The 14,034-nt window shown below is 41.0% G+C and overlaps 1 protein-coding gene across 1 annotated transcript; it reads right to left on the bottom strand.

Annotated features, from left to right (window-relative positions):
* Window positions 1–502: 502 nt before the first annotated feature.
* LOC147883696 (uncharacterized) lies at window positions 503–4,691 on the bottom strand. Its single transcript, XM_087398828.1, has 5 exons — window positions 3,403–4,691; window positions 3,169–3,309; window positions 1,714–2,538; window positions 639–760; window positions 503–516 (listed from the first exon to the last, which is right to left on the bottom strand). The coding sequence occupies exons 1-5, from the start codon at window positions 4,689–4,691 to the stop codon at window positions 503–505; spliced, it is 2,391 nt and encodes a 796-aa protein (XP_087254954.1).
* Window positions 4,692–14,034: the final 9,343 nt, after the last annotated feature.

Here is a 14,034-nt window from a genome sequence, read left to right as displayed (position 1 = left end):
TTGCCAAAAATGGACATCAAAATGGCCAAATTTGTCAAACTCCTTCATCTGAAGGAACACAAATGGAGACAAGAAGTGAACACCAGTGAATGGATGTGCTCACACACGAAAGCTCCAACAGATGTTCAATAGATAAGAATACAAAGTACTTGGCATATATAGTGAAGTAGAACATAAAAATAAACCAAGTACTAGACTAGCCTACAAGGTCATATCTTTGTATATGTCTACAAATCCCCCCTCAAAGATATGACTGAAGTACTCTGGAAACGTGTCAGAAGTACCTAGGGCACCTAAAGTACCATGGTTGCACAAATTCATCCATCAGGATATAGCAACCTATGGGGTAACACATGAATAACAATGTCATTTTATAACCCCCCCTGACATTGTTGTTATATCTCGTATCCCCAAGCCGTGTCGGTGACGAGTAAAAAGTGGAGCTGACAGGCTTTTAGTGAAGATATCCGCCACATTATCCTCAGTAGGACAATAGATAAGATCAATGAAGCCATCCTGTATACAATCCCGAACATAATGATAATGATTCTCAATATGTTTCATGCGGGCATGAAAGACAAGATTTTTCCCAATGGCAATGCAACTCACACTGTCACACAAAATGGAAGTGGCCTCACCATGTTGTGCATGATGCAAATCAAACATAAGCTTCCTTAACCACATTGCTTCTGTAGTGGCTGCGTTTGCTGCTCTATACTCTGCTTCACTAGAGGAAAGAGAAACACGGTCTTGCTTTTTACTGAGCCAAGAAATGCAAGCTGAACCCAATGAAAAACAATAACCAGTGGTGGATTTTCTATCATCCATATCCCCTGACCAATCTGAGTCTGTGAAACCACTCAGAGAAATGTCACAATTTGCAGCATAGTGCAATCCATGAGTAAGAGTGCCCTGCAGATATCTGAGAACCCGCTTGGCTTCTTGCCAATGTGTGACTGTAGGACAATGCATAAACTGACTTAACAACCCAGTGGCATGTGCAATATCAGCCCTGGTAGAACACAGATAGATAAGACTACACACCAATTGTCTGTAAAGTGTGCCATCAAACTTCTCTGCTATGTCATGCTTTGAAAGCTTGAGTCCTTTGGTCAATGGAGTGGCCACAGGTTGGCAATTTTCCATCTTAAATTTCTGCAAGAGACTCTTTGCAACTTTGTTTGGGACATACATATCCCTTCCTGGGTTTGCCAAAACTCAATTCCAAGACAATAGTGCAAGAGACCCAAATCTGTCATATCAAATGTCTGACACAATGCTATTTTGATGGCTGCAATTTGCTGATTACTACTGCCTGTGAGTAGTATATCATCCACATAAAGAACTAAAATCATCAAATCTGATTTTTCTTGCAGAACATAGAGGTTGGACTCTGTATGTGTGTTCACAAAGCCCTGGGACAGCAAATACTGATGTATCTTGTGATACCAAGCACGGAGTGCTTGTTTTAGCCCATACAATGCCTTGCGTAGCCTGCAAACCTTGTGTTCTTGTCTTGTAACTTCAAATCCTTGGGGTTGCTGCACATAGACTTCCTCTTGTAAATCACCATTCAAGAAGGCAGTCTTGACATCCATCTGAAAGACGGGCCAGCCATAACTTGCAGCAAGAGAGATGACAGAACGAATGGTAGTCATCTTGGCTACTGGAGCAAATGTTTCCTCATAATCCACTCCCTCCTCTTGGGCATACCCCTTGGCAACTAGCCGGGCCTTGTATTTTTCAATAGTGCCATCTGCATGGTACTTAACTTTATAGATCCATTTGGTACCAACCACATTCTTCCCAATGGGCTTATCAACCAAATCCCATGTGGCATTCCTTTCAATGGAACTAATTTCAGATTTCATGGCTTCCTGCCATGCGGGATGTTTCATGGCATCCTCATATCTTTGAGGTTCAGTTTCAGCTGCCATAACTGAAGCCATCAAAGCATAATTCACCTGTGATGATGCATTCCTTGTGGCTGTCCTGGTCCTCCCTAAACTTGGCTGAACATTAGCCTCTCTGAGGGTCAACTGTGCCCATTTTGGGACTGAATTTGCAGCACCACCACTGGCTGGACCACTGTTGGTATGGCAAGGTAAAGGATTCCAAACATGTGGCTGTCCTGCCCCACTAGCTGGCTGTCCTTCTGGAACATTTGAGGGAAATCCCCCCTCAACATATGGCACCAAATCTGAACTGGGTGAGGAGGATAAAGACTCCATCTCATTACTATCAAACTGAACAATATCAAGAGGCACATCATCATATGGTGGCAAATCAACATTGACCGGTTGCATGGTTTCATTTTCAGCAAAGACAACATCTCTACTGATAATAATCCTCCGAGTAACAGGATCATACAAACGAAAACCTTTACTCTCAATACTATACCCCAAAAATATGCATTTGACACTCTTGTCATCAAGTTTAGTTCTATGTTGAGCAGGAATTAGAGCATAAGCAACCGACCCAAAAATTCTGAAGTGATTTACCTTGGGCTTGTACCCATAGTATGCCTCAAATGGTGTCCTGTTAACCAAAGCTTTTGTTGGGCATCTGTTCAAGATGTATGTGGCTGTAGTAATGGCTTCTCCCCAAAATCCTTTTGAGATTTTCTTGAATTTCAGCATGCATCTAGTCATTTCTACAAGAGTCCTATTCTTTCTTTTAGCAATAGGATTGTGCTGGGGTGTGTATGGCACAGTTAAATGATGTTTAATGCCATGTTCTTGCAAATAGCTTGCAAATACCTTTGAAGTATACTCTCCCCCTCTATCTGTGTTGAGTGTTTGTATCTTGGAATTGGTCTGATTCTCAACCATAGCCTTGAATATCTTGAACCAATAAAACACTTTGGATTTGTTCTTCATGAGGAAGAGCCATGTAAATCTGGAGTAGTCATCAATGAAGGTAACAAAGTACCTTGCCCCTCTATGAGTAGTAACATTCATGGGGCCACAAACATCACTGTGCACTATTTGCAATGCTCTTATTGCTTTCACATCACCTTTCCCATCCTTTTTGAAAGGTAAGCGGTGCAATTTGCCAAGGGCACACCCTTCACATACTTCATTAACTGGTTGCTGTAATTTTGGCATTCCAATAACCATGTTGTTGTTAAACAAATAGGTCAAAGCCCTGTGATGGATATGGCCAAACCTGGCATGCCATAAATCACCCTGAGATACACATGATACAGCCATAGCATGCTGATTATAAGGCTGAGCATCAAGCTTGTACAGCCCTTTTTCATAAGTGCCTGTAGCCACAATAGCATAACCCTTTTTAGGATCCTTAATCCTGCATTGGCTACCTTGAAACTCTACCAACATATGTTGATCATGAGCAATGGAGGAAACTGAAATCAGATTCTTCTTCAAATCTGGAACATACCAAACATCACGGATGTATTGTTTCTTTCCTAAACCATCCAAGAGAATAGGAACATGTCCCACTCCCGTGATATCCTGAGTGGCATCATTAGCACAAACAACATGTCTGCCATGGACCGGTATAATGTCCTCAAACCAATCTCTGTGATGAGTCATATGCTTAGAAGCACCACTATCCAAGTACCAAGGATCAGTGGTGGCCAAAGATGCATCAATACCCTCTGACACTGGCTCAATAAGAGCATGAGCATGTGTAGCATGTGACATACTGGGCTCCCCCCCTGTGTCAATGATCTCATGATCCACAACACCAAAGGCAAAGTCCTTGTCATCTTGGGCATAATGTGCATGAGAAGAGGCATTTGAATTTTCAGCAGGTGCCACAAAATTACTGTTTGTAGTCCCCCTCTTCTTCTCATTAGCAATCCTCTTCTGACACTCGGCAATGTAATGACCAGGCTTTTTGCAATAGTTACATTTACCCTTTTTCTTAGAGGCGGGACTTGCCTGAGAACTTGCATTTGCCTCACTTTTGGGCTGAAATCCATTGCTGTTTTTTTTGTGAAAGTATCCTCCTTTTGACTGAAATTTGCCCTTTCCCTGCATAGCAAGAGCTTGCTCACCTTGGCGAGATGAATGAGCAAAATTAGAGGTTCTTTCCTCTTCTTGCAGGAGCAGCCCTACCAACTCATCAAATGAGATAGGTGCAGCTCTAAGCATGATAGACAAAGAGGTAACAAAAGTGCCAAATGATGGAGCCAGGCTATTGAGAGTGAGAGTGACCAACTTTCTGTCTTCTATCTCCTCATCAACGCCTGCTAATTGATCTCTAAGATCAGTAATCTTAGCAATATGCTCTGCAATTGTTTGCCCTTCTTCCATCTTCAACTCCTTGAGTTGATTTGTCAAAGCTAGCACTCTAGCTTCATTTTTGACCTGATACATACATGCCAGTTTAGCCCAAGCATCTTTAGCATACCTGCAGGACTTGATAGTAGACATAATGTGCCTCTTCACTGAGAGGGATATCAAAGATAAAGCCTGGGCATTTCTTCTATCAAACCTCCTTTGCTCCTCCAATAGAGCAGGAGTAGGAGCTATGGATGTAGATGTGATGGATGAAGATGAACTAGTTGCAGCAGCAGCTAGCCTAGTTTCATCACCACTCACAATGTCCCAGAAGCCCTTGCCAACCAAAATATTGCGGAGCATAAATGACCACAAGGCATAGTTTGATCCTTCCAATTTATCCCCTTCAGTGATAGTGCCAAAGCTTTCAGAAAGAGACATTATTCCTGACAAATAACTGACAAGAAGATTTGGGTGTCCAAGAAGCAGGAAAAGAGCGCTGAAGCAAATCGATTTGAAGTAGGAGCTTCCGAGGTGGATGTCAGTTTGATTCGGGGCTAGAAATTGCTGAGAAGAGCACCAATGTAGCAGTAGATGAACTCGTATTGAAGAAGATGGATGCTGCTACTGAGAAGAGCATCAATGCAACTATAGGAGACTGCTGTAGGCAGTAAAAAACAGCAAGAGGAGATGCCGAAAAGTGCTAGAAATCAGGGCGACCTGAAGTAGAAGCCCCCGGGCTCAAGGGCGACCTCAAAAAGAGGGGCGAAGTGAAGGCGACCTGATCTGAAGCTGTTCGGGCTGAAGTCTGAAAATCAGCAACATTGGTTGTCGACCAAGTCCTGGAGAGAGGCGACCTGAAGAAGACTTCCCGGGGCAGCAAAAAAACTCAAGTTCTTCACGACAACTGACTGAAAAACGAGCTGGAAGCTGAAGTGGGCTGAATGTAGGATTGAGAGCAACACGAGGACACGAGAGAACTTGCCACAAGACGGAAGGCAAGGCTGAATCTCGGTTCAAGTGACTGACGCTCTGATACCACTTGAAGGAACACAAATGGAGACAAGAAGTGAACACCAGTGAATGGATGTGCTCACACATGAAAGCTCCAACAGATGTTCAATAGATAAGAATACAAAGTACTTGGCATATATAGTGACCAAGTAGAACATAAAAATAAACCAAGTACTAGACTAGCCTACAAGGTCATATCTTTGTATATGTCTACATCATCTACCTCTTCAAAATCTATATTTCTTCATAGAAAATCATGAAGTGCATCAATCCCTCCTACATCTGCCAAAAATGGTCACCAAAATTACCAAACTTTGTCGAGAGTATTATTTTGACTTGGAATATTCATAATATTTTCCTAAATTAATTTTACAAAAATATATGTACAAGTAATAGAACTTAATTGCATGGAATATGAAGAGAATAGTAAAATAGCTATAACTTTTGCACTATAACTCCGATTGTAAAATTTTTTAAGTTCAAAATCGATAGCATGAGTAGCTCTATGATATTCAATAGGAAAAGTAGGGCTTCCCCGAATGTTCAAATTCAATGTAGAAGACCTTCAAAAATCAGTCACAAGTTGAGGGGGTCATAAATGTGTAATTACTATGGCTACAAATGAAAGAAAAGGGATAAGTTTGTGAAGATAGTGGGAGAGAGGGAAGGACTCTCACTTGTGCCTTTCTCACATACACAATGGGGGAATATACACAAAGGTGGAGGCTGAAAATAGTTTTCCTCTTCTTAGTTGTGAAAGCCAAAAGAACTCTAGTACAAAGAAATAAAAGAACCCTGTATGTGGGTCTCAAACCAAACTCAGCTAACTAAGGTGGCATACTAACTGAGCCATGAACTAGAGTACATAAAGATAGCTATCATCTAGCTATTATTCGTGGGTGGTGTACCAATCGCATCTACAGCTAACAAGTCGATGACATAAATGCACAACGGTCACCTTGGCATATCACGAGTGGAGCTCGATATCTCAACACTCCCCCTCAAGCTCAATCCCAATTCTTGCACACCAAGCAAGTCTTTGAACTTGTGCAGCTTCTCTGCACCCAATGCCTTCGTGAATATGTCAGCTACTTGGTCCTCTGTGCTGACATAAACTAGATCAATAAGACCTAGTAAAACCTTCTCCCGCACATAGTGATAATGCACCTCAATGTGCTTTGTTCTAGCATGATAGACTGGGTTATTTGCCAAGTGTATACTGCTCATGTTGTCACAATAAATGACAACTGGCCCATCTATAAACTGATGCATATCATAGAGTAGCTTATGCAATCAAGCTACATCACATGCAGCCATTGCTACACCCCTGTACTCAGCCTCTGTGCTCGATAAGGCAACTGTAGGCTGTTTCTTACTGCTCCAAGTGACTGCAGCACTCCCAAAAGAGAACACATATCCACTGGTAGATCGTCTATTAGAAATACTACTAGCCCAATCAGCATCAGTGTATCCATGCAACTGTATCTGAACCCCAGCCTCATAAAATAGTCCATACTGCAATGTGGACTTCACATACTTGAGTATGCATCTAGCCGCATCCAAATGCAGTTTCCTTGGAGCCTGCATAAAATGACTTACCAATCCAATAGCATAGCTCAAATCTGGCCTTGTAATAGTCATATAAATCAAACTTCTTACTATGCGTCTGTACATAGTAGGCTCTTTTAGAAGCTCACCTGCATCTGTGCTCAGCTTCACATTCTGTTCCAAAGGAACTGAAATAGGCTTACAGCTTGTCATCCCATATTTGGATAGCATGTCCAATCCATACTGCCTCTGCAAGAGCCGTATCCCACTTGGTGATCTAATCACCTCAATGCCCAAGAAATAACATAGCTCTCCCAAATCCTTCATCTCAAACTTCTGCTTCAATAGCATTTTCACATGAAGGATATCTTCATCACTATCACTTGTGATGATCAAATCATCAACATAAATGACAAGCAGCATAATACCTTTCTCTGTTTTTCTCACATAAAGTGAGAAATCTGCCTTGGAAATATGAAATCCAATAGCACGACAAGATACTATCCTATCTTGTTAGACCATGCTCTAGGTGCTTGTTTCAAGCCATACAAGGCTTTCTTCAACCTGCAAACAAACTCAGGATGAATAGCATGAACATAACCTGGTGGCTGCTCCATAAAGACCTCTTCTTGCAAATCACCATGCAAGAAGACATTCTTTACATTCATCTAATGTAAAGACCATCCCTTTGATGCAGCCATAGTAATGACTGCTCTTACAGTTGCCATCCTTGCAACCGGACTGAATGTTTCTTCATAATCAATGCCATATGTCTGTGCATACCCCTTGACAACTAATCTTGCCTTGTATCTATTCACAAAACCATCTGCATTGTGCTTCACCTTATAAACCCACTTACAGACAATTGCATTCTTGTCTTTAGATAAAGGCACCGATTCCCATGTAGCATTTGCTTCCAAGGCATCCATGGCTTTCTCCCATTTTTCTTTTCCCATGGCTTGCTCAAAAGAAGTGGGTTCTGGTTCCTGTATCACTTTGACCATATAGGCATAGTGAGTGGCTGTAAATCCATCATATTTTAGTCTATCCATAGGATACCTAGCTCTGGTAGACCTACACAAAGTAGGCTCACTTCTAGGTGCTCTCAAAACATCCCTGGTCTTCCTTACTCCAGGTGTAACAATAGAAGGAATACCCAACTCATCATCAATGCTTTGTTCTGAGCCACTGGATTCACCATCCACATAAGAGTGACCTGCATTCACATCAAACATGGGCTGATCTACCTTCTCTTTTCCTTTTCGTGATACCTGCATACCACTATCTCTATTGCTTTGAGGAGATTCTCTTGATCTCAATCTGCCTCTATCCATGGCAAAGTATGTGAACCACTGCTATAGGACACTGCAGGTCCACTAATATTTTGTGATTGCTATTGTGAATTCTGTGCAGCATTACCATTTTGTGCATCTACATCATCAATCACATTTACTGGTTTATACCAACTGCACATCTCATCAAAAACAACATCTTTGCTCATTGTAAACTTACGAGTAGAAGGGTTATAGCATCTATACTCTTTCTGCTGTAGAGAATAACCAATAAAGATGCACTTCTCAGCTTTTGGATCCAACTTGGACCTCAACTCATCTGGTACATGAACATAGGCAATGCAACCAAAAATTTTCAAATGAGAAATATCTGGTTTCCTACCAGTATACATCTCCTCTGGCGTCATGCCATGTATTATTGTAGTGGGAGTTCTGTTCATTATGTAAACTACTGTAGCAACTGCTTCAGCCCAATAATAATCTGGTAGGACTTTTTCATTTAGCATGGCCCGAGATACCTCTCCAATATGCCTCTTTCTTCCTTTCTACAAGCCCATTTTGTTGTGGGGTATGACTGCATGAATACTGTTGCTTTATGCCATGCTCCTGCAGGAACCTTGCAAACTCATGTGAGAGGTACTCTCCCCCTCCATCTGACCTTAGGCATTTTATTTGCAAGCCTGTTTCTTTTTCAACCATAGCTTTAAAAGCTTTGAAGTGCCCAAACATTCACTTTCATTTTTTATAAAATACACCCAAACTTTTCTGCTATAGTCATCAATAAAAGTGACAAAATAATGACAGCCTCTAATAGATGCAGCTTTAGTAGTCCACACATTAGAGGGGATTAAATCCAATGGCTTCTTACTCTCTTGAACATGCCTAGGAAATGGTTTCCTTGCCTGTTTTCCAAATTGATAGGCTTCACATACCTTATGCATTTCTGCAACCTTAAATTTTGGCAATCCTGCAATAATATTTTTTGCTTGCATTGATTTAAGTCGCTGTACATTAACATGACCAATGCGTTTATGCCAGATATCAATATCTACAACTACACTGGTCCCATGTGCAAACATTGCTGCACTCAATTCAGGCATGTCCACATCCAACGTAAACATCTTGCCCTTCTTCTTTCCTTTTGCTATCAAGTGACCGTTATTTTTCATATCCTCAACAAAGCATCCATGAGGATTAAATCTGAACTGCAATCCCTGCTCAACCATTTGACCAATAGAAACCAGGTTCTTGGTGATGTTCGAGACATGAAATACACTAGACAGGTATTTCTTTTTCCCATCCTACATAGACAAACGAATTTTAACAATCTGCACAATAGGATGTGCAGTATCATCACCTGTCTCCACAAATCTTGGTCTTTCCATTTTCCTTGCATCCTGCACCCATTCTGCATGACCTGTCATGTGGTTTGACACACCTAAGTCAACATACCACACATCATTGCTTTCTTCTGCACTTGTCACAGAATTGGTCATGTCTTGCACCATAAATAGATGCTCATTTCTGTCATCACCCTGTCTACTAGAAGATGCATAATTTCCTTGCTGCGATTTTCCATTCATGATGTCATTCTGCTTTTTGTAGTAGTCTTTAGCCATATGACCCATTTTACCACAATAGTAGCATTCAACATTGCTGTTTGTATTTTGAACTCTCTACCATCCACCACAACCTCTTTGGCTCCCCTTGCCTCTAGAGTTACCATGTCCTCCTCCATAGGACTGGTTTTCTTGAGTTTGCTGCATATTCTGATTTCTACCATGGCCTCCAGATCGGCCTCCTCTACCTCTGCCTCTACCTCTTCTAGCATTTGAGTAGAAGACAGTTTCTTTTGAAGTTTCTCCTAAAGAAGATGCACCACCATTTCTTTGCTCTTCAGAAATTAGAAGAGCAAACAACTCCTCAAAATCAGGAAATTTTTCACGGACGGCAATGGATGTCTAGAACTATGCATAATCCTTTCCTAGACCATTCAAGGTCACATAAACTAAATCATCATCTTCCACTGGCAACCCAATGGAAGCAAGTGCATCTGCAATTTTCTTCACCTTCATGTGGTAGTCATTGATGCTCATATTTTCTCTCTGCACATTGTGCAACTCCTGCTTGAGCTACATTTTTCTTGCTTGCATATTTGTGCTGTACATTTTTGCCAGAGTATCCCATGCCTCCTTTGGCGTACTTGCATCCTGAATATGCACAATCATAGAATCTGAAATACTGATAGACAGCTAATACATAACTTTTCTGGCTCTCTCATGCCATCCTTTAAATGCCTGCATTTCCTGTTGATTGGGAACATTAGGAAGAATTGGTTCTTCTTCATTTCCTGTAATGAACTCCCAATAGCATTTTCCCATAAGGAAATTCGTCATTCTAAACTTCCATGCTTGGAAGTTGTTCTTGTCAAGCTTTTTAGTGACAATCTGTGAAAGAGAATCAGACGCCATTATAGAACACTGCAAAAAATTCTGTCACTGCAAAAAACACAGGCAAATCTGCAAAACTGACGAAAGTGGTATTTGACCACACAATCAGTTCCTAGTGATGATTTTGCATGAACATGCAATAAGGATGATTCTGTAACTCCCAATATCTCTACGTACAGGTATATGATGCAATTTCTGTAGCCTCTCCCGTAGCATATACTACCCTCTCACCACACTGTGAAGAGCATCTCAATCTGAGACAATGCACTCTTGCACTTCCGGCTATGCTACCTATAGAGATTTGCTCCCAAACTCGAAAAAGGAAAGCAACACCGGTCCTCTTACCAGGACACCATGAACTTGTTTGCTTTCTTGAGCTCCTTACCACGAACCAAGCTCTGATACCATGTGAAGATAGTGGGAGAGAGGAAAGGAGTCTCACTTGCAGCTTTCTCACATACACAATGGGGGAATACACACAAAGGTGGAGGTTGAAAACAGTTTTCCTCTTCTTAGTTGTGAAAGCCAAAAGAACTCTAGTACAAAGAAATAGAAGAACCCTATATGTGGGTCTCAAACCAAACTCAGCTAACTAAGGTGGCATACTAACTGAGCCAGAAACTAGAGTACATAAGGATAGCTGTCATCCAGCCATTATTCATGGGTGGTGTACCAACGGCATCTGCAACTAACAAGTCTGTGACATAAATGCACAACGGTCACCCTGGCATATCATGATGGAGCTCGATATCTCAACAAAGTTTGCATCTAAAAGGTTCACCTCTCTACACGACAAACTTGGAGGTGGTGTATTCAATACTCTACAATTCAAGGCGACATTACCTTATATTGAATTAACAACACATTCAAAATTACAATCATGAATCAATCAAAATTATTGCTTATGACATGGTATCTTGCAAGGAAGAGAATGGAGAGAGAATGTGATAAAATGTGCATTTTTGTATTATAATCTCTCCATTAAAAGACAAAGACAGTTCATAGCCTATACCTCCTCTTTGCTACCTCTAATACATAGAAAAAAGAGGCTTTTGAAATCCCCAAGTAAGATCCTAATACTAATACCATTAAGGCTCTCCTCTCAGGGTAGCCGGGCATAAAGTTTTTTACACCATTTCCAATGGGATACAATGCAATAGGGGAAGCCATGTGATGTGGATCACAATGATCAAGCTGTCAATACTTTGATGCACTTTAGTAGTTAAGTAGGCCATTCTAAAAATTGGATGTGGAAGACCATAACGTATCCTCCTGCTTGACTAATATAGTGCACCAATGAGAGATCTCAAATGCCTCATGCATCAATTCAACAACCATTACACTAGCAAACCTAACAAAGCAAATATAAATCAATACATATAATGCTTACCATCATGGCATTGTCTCCTTTAATGATGCAAGCAAGGCAAATAGGTATAAACTGTAAACTTTAGACATGAAAACTTTAGGCATGAAAACTTTATACATATTACCTGAAAACTTTGGACACGAAACCACACAATAAAGCCATCAAAATAAAATTCATCAATGCTTTTAATGTCCTCCAAGCATAAAGAAAAGCTATGCAAATTCCAAAATGCCCAACCTATAATTTATGGACAGCTTGTACTAGTCAAACACATTGTTTGATGTTGCACGAGGGATAAAATGGACATTTTCATGCATTTCTCTAGATTCTTGCCTGCTATTTCACCATTTCAAGTAAAGTTGAAGGAATATACATTTCGTTTTCCATGACTAAAAGGTAAGGAACACATAACTTACAGACAATCCATTGTCAGTTATATCAAAGATTCCATTACTTCCCACTCCTATGTTAAAATAGGTTCTTGTAAAAAAGATAGGAAAGGAAGGTACATAGTCTAAGAAATACATCCTTCCTCTTGGGAAGCTTATGTGGACCCTTGGCAAAACCTTCCATGACTATCTAGTTAGTCAATCTGTAAGTTCAAGTCATCCAATGCATTTTTCATGTTCTAAAACACACTAGAGCTTACAATATTGTCAACTTCTATCACTTTCTTCTTGACCATGCCTCTAGAACACACTCGAGCTCACAATATTGCCATCTTTGGCCACTTTGGTCACTTTGTTCCTGACCATGCCTCTACAACACACTAGAGCTCACAATATTGCTGGCTTGTGTCACTTTCTTCCTGACCATGCCTCTAGAACACACTAGAGCTCACAACATTACCACATTGTGTCACTATGTTCTAGAGCATGCCTATTGGAAAAACAATAGCTGTAGGAGAGAAAAGAGCAATTGGAAAAATGGAATTTTAGGGGGCCGGTTACGTGTACTATGGAGTGCACTTAAAAAATGCAAAACCCAAAGTGTGATGCACTTTCTGTGAACCACGAGTGCTTTTTTAAAGTGAGTGTTTGTGAGAAAAGTGTTTTTGTGTGTGCAAAGTGCGAAGCAAATGTGAACGGGAAAGTGGGCTGAGCATTGACACAAAACATTTTAGGCTCTAGCAAACACTACTCCCGACTCTTACGAAGCCTTGCATGCCCCTTTTGCCCGCAGGCAACTAGAACATAGGACTCCACAAGGGAGGAAAGGATCTCCTATCTACTCCTTTTGCCCCTATTGCAGGACAATAGGAGGGACAGACTCCTATCGCAAGCAAATGCTACTCTCGGCTCTTATGAAGCCCTGAGTGCCCCTTTTGCCTAAGGGCAGCTAGAACACAAGACTCCACAACGGAAGAGAGGATCTTCTATAAGATCATACACACAAATAAAACACATAAACAAACACACAAGAGAGACAAAAATGCTTGTTTTATTACAAGAGAAGTGCTTGCTCCAAACTATTTTCGCTTGATCTCTCAAGCTCTTCAGTGGAGCACCTCTTGAAATGTGATACAAGAATGAGAGTCTCTCTCTTTATATAGAAGTCGGGATGGCTAGGGTTTGCACCATTGTATATGGGACAACTCTCTCAACTTTGCATCGGAGAGCCCATGGGATACAAGGTATAAAAAGGCTCATAAGAGTCAAAACAAACCCGATGAAGGTGCCATCTGGTGCAAAATAATGTTGAGAATCAGTACAATCTTTTTGCTAAGAAATCCAATGATGCCTATCCGGACATTTTGGATGCCTCGTAAGGTGTGCGCTGCTCATGACTAGCGATTTGACTAAAAATGGCCATAACTACCTCAAAATGAACCCGATGAACAAGCCGTCTATCTCTTCACCAAAAAGAAGCTGAGAACTAGAACTATCTCTTCACCAAAAGATATTTAACGGGGTGACCAGGATATCCCAGGCATCATGTGGGGCCCACATTGCTATTGAGTCTTGATTTGACCAAAAAAGATCGCAAATTCCGTAGATTTCTCTAGCAAATGAGAGGACAAGGTAGATGCTTTACCTCACGATGATTTTGGCAAAGCTGATGAGGTTTAGAGTTTAGGGTGGCCCCAATGTTTAAAGATTTTGTGAACTTTG

The sequence above is a fragment of the Dipteris shenzhenensis genome, chromosome 27 (assembly GCF_047967505.1).
Source record: "Dipteris shenzhenensis isolate YYH24624 ecotype China chromosome 27, Dip_SZ_1.0, whole genome shotgun sequence".
Taxonomy (NCBI): domain Eukaryota; kingdom Viridiplantae; phylum Streptophyta; class Polypodiopsida; order Gleicheniales; family Dipteridaceae; genus Dipteris; species Dipteris shenzhenensis.
Note: the sequence above shows the minus strand (reverse complement) of the source record. Positions and strands in the feature narration are given on the sequence as shown.

What these genes read in the sequence shown, in the direction of transcription:
- LOC147883696 (XM_087398828.1), bottom strand. Translation starts at nt 4,691, where the DNA reads ATGTCTCTTTCTGAAAGCTTTGGCACTATCACTGAAGGGGATAAATTG. An exon ending in CAATACATCCGTGATGTTTG is followed by an intron (nt 3,310 to 3,402) that starts GTATGTTCCAGA and finishes TAGCCAATGCAG; the next exon opens with GATTAAGGATCCTAAAAAGG. An exon ending in GCCCGGCTAGTTGCCAAGGG is followed by an intron (nt 761 to 1,713) that starts GTATGCCCAAGA and finishes TTCTTGGCTCAG; the next exon opens with TAAAAAGCAAGACCGTGTTT.